Source organism: Nannobrachium achirus (assembly GCF_963921795.1).
Source record: "Nannobrachium achirus genome assembly, chromosome: 12".
Classification (NCBI taxonomy): domain Eukaryota; kingdom Metazoa; phylum Chordata; class Actinopteri; order Myctophiformes; family Myctophidae; genus Nannobrachium; species Nannobrachium achirus.
The window spans coordinates 47,511,140-47,529,259 of record NC_137832.1 but is presented as its reverse complement, the minus strand read 5'-3'; the positions used below and the strand labels follow the sequence as shown (position 1 = coordinate 47,529,259).

The following is an 18,120-nucleotide window of genomic DNA, read 5'->3' as shown; positions in this document are numbered from 1 at the left end:
TGCTCCTCACCTCCCTCCTCCCTCCCATCAGAAATGATGACTCACTCCCTACATTTAAGACCCACCTCAAAACGCACCTGTTTAGGCAGGCATATGCCTGACCACTGCCATTGGAAATGGCAGGGATAGGGAATCAATGGGAGTGGGAATCAGTAGGGAATCAATGGGAGTGGGAATCAATTGGTCGAGCTGAGCATGACAGTTAGCTTTCTGTAGAATATAGTCAGCAACCGTCAGCAACCACACTCGCAATTTCAAATTGCATCTTTCTAATTTATGCTTAACTCGTGAGCTTGAAGTTCTAGGCCTACTGTAGCCTACCACTATGGTGCACAACACTGGAGCCTAAAGTATCAGGTTTAACAAGGACTGAATACTAGGCCTAGATAATGGTGTGAAGATACTTTTTGAGCGGTGGTCACACCGTCTCCATATCGTGGCCGTGTGTGTAGGTATGTTTGTTTGTTAGTTAGTTTGTTTGTTTGTATGTGGGTGGGTCTGTATGTAGCCTCAAGCCTGTGTAGTACCTTTTCTGACCACACATGTTAAGGGAGGGGCGCTGTTGTCCAGGCCCCCCCCCCACCCCCACACACACACACACACACACGGGGGGGGGGGGGGGGGGAGAACCACCGCTCAGTTCACACAGGTGTGATTTTAACTAACACATGAATGATGCCCCCGAACACATTGAGGTTAACACACTCCATGTTTGGGGGTAGCTAGCTGCATTGGAAGCTCCTATGGTCGCCTTATGGTCATGGCTGCATCATGTAGGACAGGGGTCTTCAACGTTTTCAGGCCAAAGACCCCTAGTTGAGAGAGAGATGAAGCAGGGACCATTATTTCTTTTGCCTGGCTCCAGCCCATAGACCCGCCCACTCTCTGAGCAGACAGAGTCTGAAATCAGGCTATTATTTCTTAGCTTGTAGATCTGCTATTTTTGAAAAAATATGAAAATGTGTGCAAAACTTTGAATATACATTATTTTAAAGCAAACATTTTTGCCAAATCTTTGCTTCTGGGGGGGGGTCCCTGGGACAAAATATTTTGAGATGGGGGTCCGCGGTCAAATACATTTAATTCTAGGGCTCCTTGACATTAAAAACTTTGAACACCACAGGTAGAGTAACATACACTTTTCAGAAAAACATTAGGATTTAGAAGACATTTTTATGTATTTTTCAGACCTAAATGGGTTAAACAAGTCTGTAAATGATTCCAGAGATAACACACATTTTAGGCCCCTATACAACTATATCCTCATTACTCAAATGGTCTCATTTTATGTAAAAGGCGGTGATTATGTTGCAATTTCCAAGTAATGAACTCCACTAAAACATCCATTGGCTTGTATGTTAGTGGCCTGAATAAACAGGGCTTTGTCAAAACAGTCAGTTCGAAGTGCACAATTGTGGGTCCAAGTGTTTGAAAACCATTTACATGTCAGTTCATATTGTTTGATGAGATTAGGTCAGGGGTCTCAAAGCTGAAGAACCCCTCACACCTCAGGGTTAATGGGGTTATTTTGCAGCCCTATGATATATTCTCCGTTTGGGGCCCAGAATTCCTAGTAGCACTCCTGAGATTAGGTATGAATCTTAGATTTAGCATCCTTTGCTGTGTGTGTGGGGTAAAGGTACACAGAGGGGGAAGAAAAGGCTATTAAGAGAATCCCTGAAAGTAAGACATTCTTGATTGTCCCAAGTACCAGCTCTTATGCCTTAACTTAAAGGCCTGTCCATACTGTCTCTGACCACCAAACCTTTCGTCGGAGAGTTCCGCCTTTCCGATGTGCAGCTTTCCGAACTCCAATTCAGGGTTATTCTTTTTGTTATTTTATAGTTCAACCGGACCTTTCCGATGAAATGTTTGGACGTCGGAGACAGTATGGACAGGACTTTTAAGTTAATGTATAAGAGTTGGTACTTGAGACAATCAAAATAGAGCCCTAAAGATCATAAGCAGGTAAAACATTTACAAAATTATCATAAACCTGACATAAGCAGACAGTGGACTTTTGAACCACATTTGTACCTCAAATGGATCCAAATGTCACGGTCTAAAAACATGTTAAATTCTCACTGTAAATCTCCTGCCTTTAACAAAATTAGAAAACGTTCAAACAAATGACAAATCTCACATTATAAGAATTTATTGCAGGCAAATACTAAAAAGAATATTTACAAACTATAAAACAACATTCTGTAAACTTAACTTAGTTCCAACTGAATGCGTTCTTGACAGAAAACGGCAAGGCGGGTGCCTAGGTCCAGACCATACTGTAGATGCCACCCGCTCCACTGAGCGGACTGCAAACAAGTTGACATCAGGCTAGCAAGGTGGGTAATGTTTAAAGTCATACTGTGTAACCTTTTCAATTAAACCAGTTATGTTTTAATATTATCTTTCGCTTGTATATTTCTCCTAAAAGTGTTTGACAACATCTCTAAACACATTTTAGTGGCGGGTGTCCAAAATAGTGCCAAAAAGTCATGGGAAATGTAGCCTAGTAAACTAGACTCCTCCTCCTGCCTTCTAAGAGTCTGGTTTACGAGGCTATGGGAAATGTGCCTGGGATGTATTTATGTATTTTAAAGTTATTACATACCAATTCTGAGAATGTTGTTGAGTTCGAAATAACTTTAGTGCTGGGAGCCTTTAGTCTTGGAGGGCTACATCTGTGTTTTTATGTTTCCTACCTGACTTGGCAGAGACCTGTGCTCCGAGGAGAACAGACAAGGGAGCTACCGGAAGTGTCCCCATAAATACTACTGAAATGGATGTTACACCGTGTGACTTTAAAGCTACATTTAAGACTAACACAATGGTGAAATAATATAGTTAAACAATTCTGCCAAATAACTTATTAAAATGTGTATGGTTTGACCACTTAATGGCCATTTCTTTATTTCTCGTGACCTCCTGTTTTATTGACTTTTTTCAGATGCATATAGTGGTTGACCACTGAAGATAGTTCCAGCCCAGGCCATTAACAGATTTACAATAAATAAAATAGGCAAAGGGCAGAATACTTTCAAGACAAACATTCAGAACACTGGAGATGCAATCTAAATATTCCTCTGTGCCCAACATTTTGTTCCTGTCCCTGACACACCTCAATGTGTTCCACAACTCAAAAGTATTCCTGCTAAAAAAGAAAAAAAAGAAAAAAAGAAAAGTCACATTAGTATTCTCCACACATTACTGCCCTCCACAAAAAGATATCCACAGCACACAGTTTCCCTCATGGCATTAACTTTAGGAGTGAGGGAAAGAAGTGTTTCAAAAATAATTAAAAGCAACATAACTTTCATCAGAAAACTGCAGAGAAAATGCTGAGAATAAAGCCTGATTTATACTTGGTTGTTTGCCGGTGATTCGCTTTGAAAATATCTACAATCTTGACGCATTGTGAGCTTGTCGATCTGTTGCTGTATGTAACCAAGTATAAATCAGGCTTACGCATCCAGTTGATTGTCCCCAATGATGTGACAAACAAATCTCCATCAGGAAAACAACTAAACCTGATGTGCCAGAAAAGTGCAAACTATGCACAGGTTTTATCTTTTGCTAAAATGCTTGGTTGCTAAAGGAAAACGATCATTCAATTATCGAATGATAGGTTTGATTCAAAGTTTCTCCTATTGCAAACATTTCAGCGAGTTAGGTATGAAAGTTCTGTATGTGCCTTCTTGTTCATATGTCATTGCTGTCGTTTCCTCTCCGCATCCAAGCAGAAAGTTTCAAAAGCCTCTTCGATCTCCGGGTCCATCTCGTCTTCATAACTGTGAACACAAAAAGGAGGTAATTTGAGTAATGGATTTTAAGTTTGTTTTCTAAACATTTTAACACTTTGTGAGGTCGTTCCAACTAAGGAGCACGCTAAGGTTTACTGCACGCATGCCTAGACCTGTTTCAGTGTAAATGCCCACATATAATGTTTGAAGCAGTTTGAACAAACCAATCAAAATGTCACCTTGTTACTATATCACAAAAAATGTAATAAGATAGCAGTACCGCTATGCAACAGGTTGAAATTAGAAGTAAATCTGGTCATCAAAAGTATGTCTTTGTTGGCTGTCAAGACCATCAGTAGAATGTATGCCTCTTCAGTTATGCATTACCCACATCATATTTATGACATCAGGTGTCTCCATATATACAGAGACACAAGAGACCGATAGAGACACAGCTTTGTTAAGGCCGGGACTTTAACAGGTTAATTTCGATTAATTAATTACAGGAGAATTATCGCGTAAAAAAGAATAACGCGTTTTAATCGCATGTCTTTTTGCAAAGCGGAACCTTTCTCACTGAACGTGTTTCAGCCGTACCTATTTAGCCGTGCATCAACCAGTGATGCTGCCACTGCAGGCATCGCTCCTTACAAGCTGTACCTTGTTGTAAAGGTGATTTTCTCATCAGTAGTATTACAGGGGCAGCATCCGGGGAGCAGTTAGGGGTTAAGTGTCTTGCTCGGGGACACTTTGACACATAGCCAGGCCCAGGACATGAACCAGGGATCTTTTTTACCCCAGGCAGCCTCTATACCCATTCAGCTATGGCCACCCTCCACCTGTGACCTTTTGGCCCACGGGTGGCACTAGAGGAAAGGTCATAATGTAGGTTCGCTGAAATGTTTGGTTTCAACCTCCAGGGACAGGGACATGTGTAATAGTTATATGTTAATGCTTGTGTAATGTTGAGAAGCCAAAGGCAAGATGAAACATCTGACCAAAGATGTTTGAATATTGTGATACTTAAAAATGCCTTTCTATTACTTTCACAGTTTCGATTAATTATGTAACCCTAAACTATGTCTCACACACACACACACACACACACACACACACACACACACACACACACACACACACACACACACACACACACACACACACACACACACACACACACACACACACACACACACACACACACACACACACACACACACACACACACACACCCCCACCCCTACGCGAGTGGAGAGTGGGAGCAAGCTAAGCCCTCTTTCACAGCCATCTGCTGACTACACTGAATCTGAGGCCCTGGTTACCCCCGTTGCATTATAGGCCAGACAATCACATCAACCAGGTTTTGAGGGGCCCACAGGTCAATGACTATTTGCAGACATAGTAGTCAGGTGACCTGAGTGAATCCTGTCACATGACTAGAAACATATGGCCAGAGTGACTGGGTATCTAAAGGGGTTTCACACTCCAAACTGTGTTTTTATCAAGTGGTGTTATGATTCATTGTATGAAGTCTTATTTGACGTCACATCATAGAGGGAGGTGGTGGGACAAATCTTTTGCATATCTGACTACTGCTGCTGCATCTTTATTATTATTATTTTTTTAAAACGTATTGACTCAAAGTGCTCTTCATAGGTATAATTTGAATTCCGCACCTAAGATACTATGAACCTCGACAGTCCTGCAACGAGTTGAGCGAACCATTTCCTTGAAGTGAGTATCATTTACTTCAACCGTTGTATGAAAGCCATGCCAGCAACCTATGCTGGAGTTTACAACAACTGCATTCAGTTATGTGACCTTAGTGACCTGGAGGCCACTACATGGCTGTCTCTGTAGGGAAACATTCTAGAACTATTAGATACATTCAGAGCCCAACAGATGGGGAAGGCCACCGTAAAACGATCCACAGTACAAGTATTATCACTTCACTACGGTTGTATTAGTACGGTAATAGTGCTCACGAGTCATCTCCATTTTCGTCATACGGGTCAGGGAAATAGTCGTCCTCCCGGTCCAGAATCTCTTGGTACTTCTCAGAATACTCTGCAAAAGAAGAGTGATGAAAACACACAGGCATATTACATTATTTAGAAGTAGAAATGCATTCTGTTTAAACTAGGGGTGGGCTGAAGATATTCCATTTCCTTGACTTGACTGAGGAACCAGTGCCGGCAAAGCATGACAAGTCACAATTAAAATTAAGCATGCATGACATAAACATGTAGGTTCATATTCAAAGGTGCAGATTTTTAACTCAATCCTGTTTTCATGAAGTTGAGGACATACTAAACACGCAGCTCATAACAAGCAGTGTCAAATAAGTCACGTCACCCGCTAATGTGTGAAAATGTATCCTATCAAACTTATAGCTTCAGTTTTCCTTCTCCCCCAGTGCGGAGGAACCAGGCTAAGGATGTTTACTGTGATCACTCCCTCTTGAAATACTCCTTGGCTTTTGTTGTGTGCAAGCTAGAGGTCTTCACAAGTCCAATTGTACCTACCCGAACCCAAATGGACCCGCAAAAGATTTACCCGGACCCAAAGGGACCCGCCTATTAAGAAATATGAGAACCGATACCCGAGCAGCACCGAGACATGTCGGAGCCAATCCAAACAGAACCGGCTATAATTAGAAATATTGAGATCCGATACCCGGGCAGAGAGAGAGGTCGTATATTATCATTACATAGGACTTTTTCTTTCTTACCGTTGCGTGCTGCTCGCCCCTGGTCATTAACGTTTTTCCCAGAGTAGACCAGTCAATCAATGAGGACAGGAAAAATAAATCCATGTTTTCTTTAGATGTGTAATCTTTATTCTTAGCCATTGTTAATGCTAATCCACTGTTAATTTATGTCACAGCAGAGCATATTGTTAATTTGTTATTGTTTATCATTAAAAGTAGTGCCAAAGTAGTTCCTGACTAGTCACGTGACGCAGCAAGGCAGCTTGCCTCTCACTGACCGGAGGAGAAAAAAAGGGGGGTGCGGGGGTGATTGACAGCAGTGACAGCCAATTGCCGGGTCCATTCGGGTATCAATGGAACCGGCGATCTCACTGTCAGAGACCCTGGACCTGGGGCATACGGTAGCGGCTCCAACCCAGCGCCGAAGTCACTACGTGTGAATGGACCCAGACCCGGCTCTGTGCCAGGTCGGATCCCGGGTAATTTCGGTTCTCTGACCTACCCAAAGACCTCTAGTGCAAGCGATAACAGAAATTGTTTCGATTTGTCCTCAAAACGCTGCCTACAGCCTTTGACTAGGGATGGGACGATATAAAAATCTCATATCACGATTATTGTGACAAAATAAACCACGATTTACGCGATAATCAAAATCCATTAACCTGGGGCGGAACATTTGCCAAAAAATAGCAGATCTACAAGCTCAAGTTGTGATCCCAAAAATGATGTGTGCTTGGCCGCAGACCCCAAATCTCAAAAACCTGGAAAATGTAAAATGGCTGGCACTGGGCAGTAATGTAAAGCATACCTTTGTGTTCAATCATAATGTGATAAATCATTCAAAAACATTAGCATTTCAATTATGCTCACCTGGATCTGCTGCTGTAAAAGGAGTGCCATCTGCTGTGTAGAATGTGGGTTCATTCTGAGAGGGTGAAACGCACACACAAACAATTAAACAAACAACACTCACCACCAAGAAAATCACACCAAGCAAGCACAGTACAACCAGGGTTCGAGTTATGTGGGGGCCAGTGGGGGCTTAGCCCCCATAGATAAGGTCTGGGACCCCATAGTCAAAAACCCCTATGGGGTCTCTTTTTTTTCCCCAAGTGTTTTTTTTTTTTCTCGTTTTTATTTTTATTTTTTATGTTCCATTGGAAGAATTTATATTATTTATGTTAACTACAGGTAGATATACTAAATAAACATGTTAGACAGTAAGACTGAACAATGACATCACACCGTTTAATCCTACTATTAATTTTATTATTATAAATCAGGCGCATTTAATGTGGGGTGTGAGTCTTCCTTTACCGTCCGGGTTATAACACACTCGCTGCAATGGTTCCTACCTTTCCCCCAGGGCCGAGGAGGCCCTGGATGCAGACCTACCCAGCTGCGTGGTCTCGCCATGGCCTGGGCATGGGGTAAGCTAGGAACCACTGCATCGAGTGTTTGTTCTAGCCACGGCCCGGACGGCAAAGGAAGGCGGACACGCCGGACAGCAACAAACAACCAAACAAAACAACGCTGTCTTCTGAGCAAGACTGTAGCCTTAGTGTGCCTGTGCCATGTTTTTTTAGTAAATAAATATGAACCCGACCCGCCTTGTTTTGAGAAAGAAAAATACCCATTTTAGCCGACTTTATGCTACCAGAACGGGAACTTTTGGCTGGATGGCTCAGAGCTCAGATGGAGGAATTGGGAACTGGAGGCTGAGCAATAATGGTGAGTTAATATGAACAGAAAAGACTGCCTGGAGTTGTCAACATAGCCAATGTGAAGCCCCAAAGACACCCAAATTAATATTGTGAAAGGAAAAATATGATTTAATATAGGAAAATACTCGTTTTGGCCTACTTTATACCCGAAAAATATCCGATTTAATATGATTTAATATAGGAAAGTACCCGTTTTAGCTGACTTTGTACCCGCAAAATAACCGATTTTTTTTCCGCCGCCGCCGATGGGGGCCCTATTCTGGCGGCGCCGAATAGTTCAGGGAGTATAACTCGAACACTGAGTACAACAATTACACAAAAAGGTGAAGAGTGCATAGACTTACCATGAAGTAGTTGGGGTCATTGTCTGGAGTGGCATTGCTGACTGCTGCAGCCGCAAGGACTCTGCCCCAGTTACTGGATCTCAGCTCCACTAGTTTTAAAAGCATCTGTCTTACATCCCTGATGAGAAACAGACAGGTTTTGTAACGTTATACATTGAAAGAATCCACTCTTGTGACCCGTGTCACCGTGCAATAATGTAAGTCAATGAGGGAATCATTTTGGAATATTATCAATCAGCGGAGCAACCACGGAAGATATCTCATCCATATTTGGATGAGATTATCTCTGAGATAATCTACCAAACACACATTTCTGAACTTTTGGTGCTGTTTATATATACACACACACAGAGGGCCCTATTATGATCCAGGTCTTATGCCTTAACTTCTTTACCTTTTTTTCACTATTTTGAAAAACTTTTTTAAATAATTCAAATGCTGATCTACATCTGCACGTTGTGAACTTGCAGATCAGCTATTTGAAATATTTAAAAAACAAATACAAAATAGTAAAAAAAGGCAAAGAAGTTAAGGCATAAGACCTGGATCATAATAGGGCCCAGAGTGTCTTTTTTTTAATGAACTGCACTCAACAAGGCGGCCAAAATGTCAGGCAAATGACAGAGTGAGTGTGTGCGATAGTGAGGCAGAAGATTATTCGTCAGTGAACACATGCCCCTACAGTGATTTGAGACTCCTTCACAAGCACACATCTTTTGTGTTATAGCGGCTGATTGTATCTGGTTAAAATCAACATAATCCCCCAGAGACAATTTCACAAAGCTACAGTAACATGTGTGTGTAAAATACATATACATATGTTATTCACTTGACAAAATGAGTTGGGCAAAAAACCTAACTGGGGTTAAACGAGAGCAGTAGACACAAAAATACATTACCTGCTGCAGTCTGCATCTAGTACAACGGTTTCTATTCTCTGGATAAGCTCTTCCATGTGTGGTTTCCCACTTTCCTTCCAAACATCCTCCAACACAGAGCCTGTCAACTGCAAACATGAAAACACTCTCTAATTCATGATCATCCATTGACACATTGAGTAACGTTATAACTGCTGCTACAAGCAGGCATTGGGGATGTTTTTAACCTTGAGCAATTTAACAGCACAGATGAGGTTTGCATCCACAGGGTTGGAGAGAAGACAGTTCATCAATTCTCTCAGGGCAGAAAGGAGGATCACAGCTCGAGTCGGAGGCCCTTTCCCACTCTTCACCTGAAGTGCAACAAAAACACAATAATTATGAAATTGTAGTCCGTCCGGACAGCTAACACCTGACACTGTGGTTCCCCTGACACATCACTGTGACATCACAGGTGACATCACAGTGATGTCAGATACTCAGAGCAGGGATAACGCAAGCCCCCAGAACGGCTTGTACATATTGAAGCCGCCGACTATAGTGGCCAAAGCTGGAACTGCAGGCGGGGTGAAAAATACATGCACAAGCAAAAGAGAGCGCCACTGGGGTCTACAATAGGGTAATGGACGTCGAGTGACGTTCGTGATGTAATTACGTCTCTGCGTAAAAAAAATATATATAATTTTGGCACATCCAGATGTGCCAATTTCCCCCACAATGCACCTGGATTCAGCTTCTTCCGGATGCTTCAAAACGCCACTGAGCATTGAGATGAATAGCTGGGGCGGGGCTATCCGTTCTCTATTATTATATAATATATATAAATATATAATAAGAGATTGTAAGTTGTAATGTCATGGGAACCACTCTAACAGGAACCTTTTATGGCCATATATGGAGATCCCTGATGTCATCAATATTTAAGCCCATATCTAACAGGACTTCATATGGGAATGCCCATATATGGAGGAAGACAGCCCATATCTGTGTGGCTGGTTCAGACAGAGATCTCCATGTTTGGGCATAAAAGGGATAGTATGTATGATGTCAGATGTGATAGACGTCATAGGATTTTCACATAACGAATAACTGAGTAAGCATGTTTGGAGTCTCACAGCATATCTCCATATACAGTACATGGATCTCCATATATGTGTACCAGGAGTCTCCATATATGGGTAACTGGTCCGATATACATCACTGGCCAGACGGCCAAGAATGGCGCGACCTCGCCCTGGTCGCCCTGAGGCATCTTACTAGTAATAGTTAGATGTATTTAACCACTTAAGCACTATATATTCTGTTGGCCCGGGGTCCCCGAGTGGTCTATACTCGACCCCCTACCGCTATACCTTTCATACCCGTGCGGAAATAGCCCATCTGCAAGCATGTGACCGTTTGTGAGCTTATAGATCTGCCATTTTCGCAGAATATTTACATATCATGACATATGCGGAATAGGGATGCGAGGGTTGTTGATTGTCCACGTGACAGGCCATGACAAATAACAAACAAATAACAAACAAATGATGCCGAGCAACACAATGGGACCTAACCTCAAGGTTTAGATAGAGCTCTCCCAGGAAAAGCACATAAGAGTGAAACCGCTTCTGTCTCTCCTTGTCTCCTTTTACAGCAACATCCCGCTGCTCATACTCTGTTTGACACCTACAGCAGACACACAGTGACAAAAAGGGAGAGAAACTGAATGAGGAGGGGATGAATGAATGTAAAACGAAATATATACTGTATAGCAGTGGTTCCCAAACATTTTAGCTCGTGACCCAAAAGTGAATTTAGACGTCGGCCCGGGACCCAAACTAGTGAAACCAGCAGATATACAAGCTCACAACACGTGGCTTCGCGCCGCGTTGTGAGCTTGTATATCGGCTATTTTCACTACTCCTTAAACTAATTTTAATTCATAGAATTTCTTAGATTGTTCTTTTATTTATTAATGTAATTACCTGTGCTTAGACAAATCATAGATTTTTATTTTTCATTTATGAAAAACTTTTGAATTAATAATTAAAAGCAAAATTTAGGAAAACAAAAAATTAAGGGACCCATACAAATGGGTCACAACCCAGTGTTTGGGAACCAGTGCTGGGAGGTAGTAGGAAATAATTGGTGTGCGCGTGTGTCTAAGGACAGCTGTAGTGTGCAACACATTACAAAAAGCAGAACACAACTAGAAATGTGTGAGAGTTGATTAGGAAGTTCACCTTTTTAGGAGGAGCTGACGGAAGTTACCACTGGGTGGACTGATACTGAGATGATGAGACAGGTAGTTACAAAGCCTGGCACCCGTGTAAGCGAAGTTTGGAATGGCAGTCGACTGCAAGGAAAAGATTTTAAAAAAAAACTTTTGTATTTTTAATCTCTTAGTATTGTTTTTTTCTCTCTTTTTTTCTTTTTTTTTACATTAAACAACACATAAATACCCCACTAGAAGATCTTGAGTGTCTTAAAAACGGTGTTGGCTAACAAGTGGCTAACTACACAACGTTGTTGGGGACATTACACGTCATCATGCCAAACACCCAAGCATTCTTGGTGGCGACATTCAAGACATGCCACTATTGTGTAGTTCATTTATAGTGCAATGTTAAGATTTTTACTTTGGGTAATTGCATTGAAGACAAAATGTTAATTTGTGAACTCTTGCAAAACAAACAGTTTTTTCAGCGTGTCCTGTAGAGACTGTTAGGTGTAGAAGCATTTGAACGTTTTGTGAGCCAACATTCTGTCTGGAGAGACTACCGGACCACTAGTGGAGGACAGTCAAGGCCTAGCTAGGTATCAGCTAGGGATGGGCGATATGGAAAAATACAATATCACAATATTTTTTACAAGCGGTATCACGATACCCAATCTTATCACGATTATTTTTCATGTTGGTTAACAGTACAAAAACTAAAAGAAAAATTACTAAAAGACCATTTAGACCAGTGGTCCAGGGACTCTGGGTTCCTTTTGGAAGTAATAAATTGACCCTTACAAGTATATAACTCTGACAGTATAACAAATGAAACCAAATAGACCCTTACAGGTCCATTTGGTTTCATTTGTATACTATCAGAGTTAAGGAGAGACTGTGGCATTTTAAAGTTTGAGAACTACTGATTTAGACCAAAATGCAGGTTTAAATGAATTCTGCAATGAATCTCTGTATTAACAATTCAACAGGATCTTTTTTGTAAGGCTCCCTCATTGTATCGTCTCAACGTTATTCATCACCATATCGCCCATCCCTAGTATCATCTCACCTGCGTGTAGATGAGTTCCACCAGCTCCTTCAGCATGTCTTCAGTAGTAACCCAGGAGTTGAGCGTGCTGGCTATGTCATCAATGTCCGACTCGAAGGAGCCTGGGGAGGAGCTGAGGTGGCCAAGGATGTCTTCCACCATGTCAGCCAGCGTAATAGCTGGCATGTTGTAATAGCCTTCGCTGTCGGCGTCCTCGTAAGAATTAGGCTCCTATGAACAGGGTTGGTGGTGATCAATTCAATGTAAGACACTGAATGAATAATTCCAAATGAGTTCACACAATTAAAAAGGTGCATATTATGCCAAGATCAACACATCAGGTTCTACATCAGGCATGTATGATTTTCTTTTGAATTAGTTTATTAAGAGCCAGCCACCGACCACATGGTGGTAGCAGCAGTGGCTCATGAGTTAAGAGAGGCCATTTGTGGCTTGAACTCCAGGTCCTCCTGGCTTAGTGTCGATGTGTCCTTGCTTTTGAGTAAGACACTGAACCCCAACGGCTCCCCCAGGCACTGTTCAATATTTGCCCACTGCTTCTAATAGTTAGGACGATGGGTTGCGACGTATGAGGACAGGTTCCAGGTACAGTATAATGTGCAAGTACACAGGCTACTTGGCCAACAACAGCTAAAATGGTGGTACATTTTTTATTTATAACATTAATATGAACATTATTAGTGTCGAAGAGACGTTCATGTAGCTTGTGTACTGTAGGTCAGTAGTGGTTTTGCATGGTCCCATTTACCTCATAATAGCCAAATCCGGCAGGTACAAACTCTGGAGCACTGGCTGACAGCGTAGATGACTTTACCAGGGTCTCCACAGTGCATCCTTTGGGTGGAGTAGTGCTGCTATTGTACGCGTTAGGTTGGGGTTTCGTCTGTCTTCTAGAGTCTAAAAGCAGGGGGACAGTTTTTGCTTAATTTTGACCCAACCGGATGACATACTGTAGAGTTGACAGCAAGTGAATGTTAGCCCATGCACTGCATCACTGAGCCAGTAGGTCAAGAGAGTTAAGAGTCAGTAGGTCTATATTTATCAGATATGAAGCAAACACTAACCATGTGACATTATTTGAGAGACTGGGGGCTTTATTTAGGATCTGTGGCAGATCCAACAGGTGTACTGTGTCACAACACCATCATGCTAACGTTAACATTAGCCAACATCATATCTCATTATATTAGCTGATATCGCTAAAAAAGCAAGGTATGTCACATTACATAGCTATGTATAGAAGAGCTCAATACAACTAACACATATATTGTTTTAAATCGTGCGTTTATGCTGTGTGAAATAAACAGGGAAGTGGCTCTGTAAAGTGAATCTGAAACTGTACCTCTGGTCGTGCGAGCGTGTTGTTCGAGAGAAAATTACTAGGGGTGGGCAAAACAATCGTTTCATGATATATATATATATATATATATATATATAGTAATGCCAATATTAAAATGAAATTGTAAGGTTCCGATTCTATTTTTATTATTGATTGAATGTATTATTAATATGTATTGATTTTTTTAATGTCATAAAGACTTTTGGGTTTATATTGCTTGTAGATCGGCTATTTCCACTATCAATGTTCTTTTTTAAGTAGATAACATTGTCAAATATGTCAGTAATTTCTTTGTATATTTAAGTTATGTGTCATGATTGCCATGTGCAACTTCAAAGCCTAAAAGCCAAACAGAAACGTAATTGTCAACGACAAATACACAATTAAATCGTTAATCGCAATTATTTTAGTTACAATTAACCGTCATGTAAAATGTCATAATCGTGACAGCCCTAAGTTTACCTCCTCCTCCTCCTCCAGCTAACTCGCTGCTGCTGCTGCTGCTGCTGCTGTTGATGTTGTTGTTGTCCAGCAGCGGCGGCGTGGTCCTGGGCTGTCTGAGCGGCTCCCTGGGGTTGAACCTGTCCCCCTGGGGGTCCGCGGGGTTCATCCCAGGCTCTCTGGGCTTGAACCTGTCCCCCTGGGGGTCCGCGGGGTTCATCCCGGGCTGCGGCGTGCGGGCTCGTCCTGCCCCTGGAGCTCTGTCGAAATCGTCGTTCATCATGACTGAACTACTCGTCGTTTTGTTGTCCCGTCGTCGTCGTCGCGACTCGTTCAGGTCAGAAGAACCGCATTCGCTGCCTTTTTGAACGTAATGTCCCGTCAGAAGAACCCTGGTTGTTAGAATAAAGGCAGCGCCGCTGGAGTTAGATAGATACCGCAAAGACAGCACGCCCTACCTATCTTTCATATTGACACAAAACACAACTGTTTTTCTTTGCTTTTTCTTTTTTTTCCTCCTCCAAGGGCCACTTCCTTTAACAACAAATCCACTGTCGCTCACAGGCGGTCACAGGTCATCCGTGATAATCGTCAAGGCTAGACTGTCTCTCCCTCTAGGGGTGGGGAGTGGGAGTTCTAAACCATACAATTCAATTCAATTCAAAGGGCTTTATTGGCATGAGAAAACATACGTTTACATCGCCAAAGCAGAAGTGTACACAATACAATACAATCAGAACAAAATATGTACAGGTGAAAACAGTTTTCATGCATCACGGTAACGTGCAGGCAGAGCAGGGATATATACAATGGTTTTTAAGGTGGTTGAGTTCCATTTGATATCCTTCTCTTATCACAGCAGCTCACGAATCTTGCTGCTGTGTTTGCACATTGTTTTACTTCACCCAGCAGGTATGGGAGTTTTTCATCATTGGTCATACAACACCAGAGACTAACTGAAATCACCCTAAAGGCTAAAGGCTAACGTTTTCAGGCCAAGGACCCCTTGATGAAGCAGGGACCTCCACGACCTTATCATAGATTCCATATAGTTTCATCTTTTGACAGCACAATCGTCAGTGTATTTTGGATTCATGTCAGTGAACCACTTGAACCGTCAATACTTAATAAACTTGACCTTTCCCCCCTCTACACCAAAGCTCTTCTGCGAGGCGTTGTGAGTTTGTAGATCTGCTATTTTTGTCTAAGTTCTACAAATATGCAACGCTAGGGTTCAAGTGGTTAATATAAAAAAGGAGAAAAAAGTTTCTATCACTCAAAGATTTGGAGGACCCCCTGTAGTAACTCTGAGGACCCCCTAGGGGTCCCAGACGGTCACCCCCTGTTGAAGACCCTTGCTTTAGATTCTAAAGCACTGTTTCCCAATGGATCCCTTAATTTTTTTATGGATCCATAAAGTTCCATAAAGTTTTTATGGATCCCTTAATCTTTTGTTTCCTACATTTAGTTTTTAATTATTAATATTTCAAAACATTTTCAGAAAACATTCTTCCAAAAAGCTTGGATTTTCATTAATTAAAAAAAAATCCATAAATTAGAAAGCAAATGTAGTCAAAATAGTCAAGAAGCAATGTGTTGTGTGCTTGTATCTGGTGTTGTCTCTTTTGGGTCACTCAAGCTAAAATGTTTGGGAACCAGTGACCTAAAGAATGTTTAATCAACATCAGAGCGTTATATTATTATTTCCTTGTATCTATTTGTATATGCTGTTTCTATTATTAAAAGCACCACCCCAAAGTGACAATGACTATTGAGGTGGTGCTTGAATTTAATACATACACCCCCTATACCGCACATTAACGCCATTGCTCAATGGCACATTCCTGATGCCCAGGCCTGCACATGCGCATGCGCATTCATACATGCATGCATGAATCAATCACAGCATGATCAGGACATATTGAACTCTTCAGAAGTGCCTCCCTCTCTCCCCCTGCTCACTCAGTAGCTGCCCACTACAAACATGTGTTGCACCAGACCTCTCGGTGTAAGTATTCATTAGTTGTTTTTAGCCTCCAGTCATTTTCCACTTGTTTCCCAAAGCTGGATCACATTATGTCAAAAGAGCATTCCCATTCCAGAAATGTGGAGGAGACCCACTTTGATAAAAGATTACTGCCCCTATTTTCTGTTATTGCTGTTTTTCTCTCCGTACAAGTGTCTTGGAGAGAGTTCAAACATTCACAAGTCTAGGGGAATGTGCAGGATGAGATGACAAGCTTTGGTCTTCACTGGAATGTGTGGGCCATATTCAATCACCAAGGTTTATAAACAAGCTGATAAGTTGATTTTCACTCTTGTTAAGCGGGTTAATACAGTTATGTATAGTAATATGTATATATATATATATATATATATATATATATATATATATATATATATATATATATATATATATATATTAGGGGTGCAACAATACTTGTATCGATATCGAACCGTTCAATACGAGGGTGTACCGAACCGCATGACCCTGTACCGAACAATACAATACAATACCACTCCACATCCACATTCCCCTGGAACCCCCTCAAGGACCCCTAGGGGTCCGCAGAGCCCACTTAGAGAACCACTACCCTAGAGGTTGGGTACTGTATTGTTCAAAATTAAAACAAAAAAAATACGTAGTTATAAAAATACATTTATAAATCAAGGACATTTCTGTTTATTTTTTGTATCGAAAAAATATCGAACGGAATCGAACCGTGAATTTTGTGTATCGTTGCACCCCTAATATATATATATATATATATATTGCTTATTTATACTCACTGCATAGAGTATACTAGGGACAAACCTAATATATTCATACAGTACATGTGGTACTAGATATGTGGTAATAGGCCAATTTCAGTTCAGTGCAAAGAAATAGTCATGAAACAGAAACTGAATTCCATTATGTTGGCATGAGGCACAGGGCCAGTACTCTTCTGTTGGAATGAACGCACAGCAGCATTCCACAGCTTTAGTCATTCGTTGTGGTGATTCTTTGACATATCATTAAAAGGACAATATGTGTGTACAGCTTAAAGCAAATGCTTCCCTGACCTCTGGATTCTTTGGACTACTGTAGTTTACAGGGACGGTTCCGCAGGGCCAGGAATCACGGTCTCAGGCTGATTTGGAGGAATTTTGGAATACAGACATAACTGCAGCCAGTGGTGAAAAAAAGTACTCAATTTGTTTTTACTTCAGTTAAAGTATCAGTACTGCAATGTAGAAATACTCTGTTACAAGTAAAAGTCCATAATAAAAATGTACTTGAATAGAAGTACAAAATCAAAATCAAAAAGTAAAAGTACTCATTATGCAGAATGTCCCATTACAAATGTATACAGAATCAGATCATGGAAATAGCAGATCTACAAGCTCACAATGCGCCGCATCACAACGCATTGTGAGCTTGTAGATCAGCTTGTAAGTTGTTAATGTAGTAAAAGTACAATATTTGGACCAAGATGTAGTGGAGTAGAAAATACTTAAGTAAAGTAGAAAATAACTCAAAAGTGTACTTAACTACCGTACTTAAGTAAATGTACTTAGTTACTTTACACCACTGACTGCAGCCTCCTGCTCTCAGCTTCCTTCCTTTCTCTCACACTGTGATCAGGGGTCATCGATATGTCCATAAATGGACAAATGTTTTAGATTGTCTTT

The 18,120-nt window shown here is 41.3% G+C and overlaps 1 protein-coding gene across 1 annotated transcript; it reads right to left on the bottom strand.

Annotated features, from left to right (window-relative positions):
* Positions 1–2,139: 2,139 nt before the first annotated feature.
* On the bottom strand, positions 2,140–14,946 carry paip1 (poly(A) binding protein interacting protein 1). The gene is made up of 11 exons (XM_080738900.1): positions 14,467–14,946; positions 13,414–13,562; positions 12,666–12,875; positions 11,622–11,734; positions 10,953–11,064; positions 9,624–9,749; positions 9,418–9,524; positions 8,519–8,636; positions 7,321–7,375; positions 5,726–5,807; positions 2,140–3,788 (listed from the first exon to the last, which is right to left on the bottom strand). The coding sequence occupies exons 1-11, from the start codon at positions 14,726–14,728 to the stop codon at positions 3,707–3,709; spliced, it is 1,416 nt and encodes a 471-aa protein (XP_080595026.1). The 5' UTR covers positions 14,729–14,946; the 3' UTR covers positions 2,140–3,706.
* Between the last annotated feature and the right edge of the window lie 3,174 nt (positions 14,947–18,120).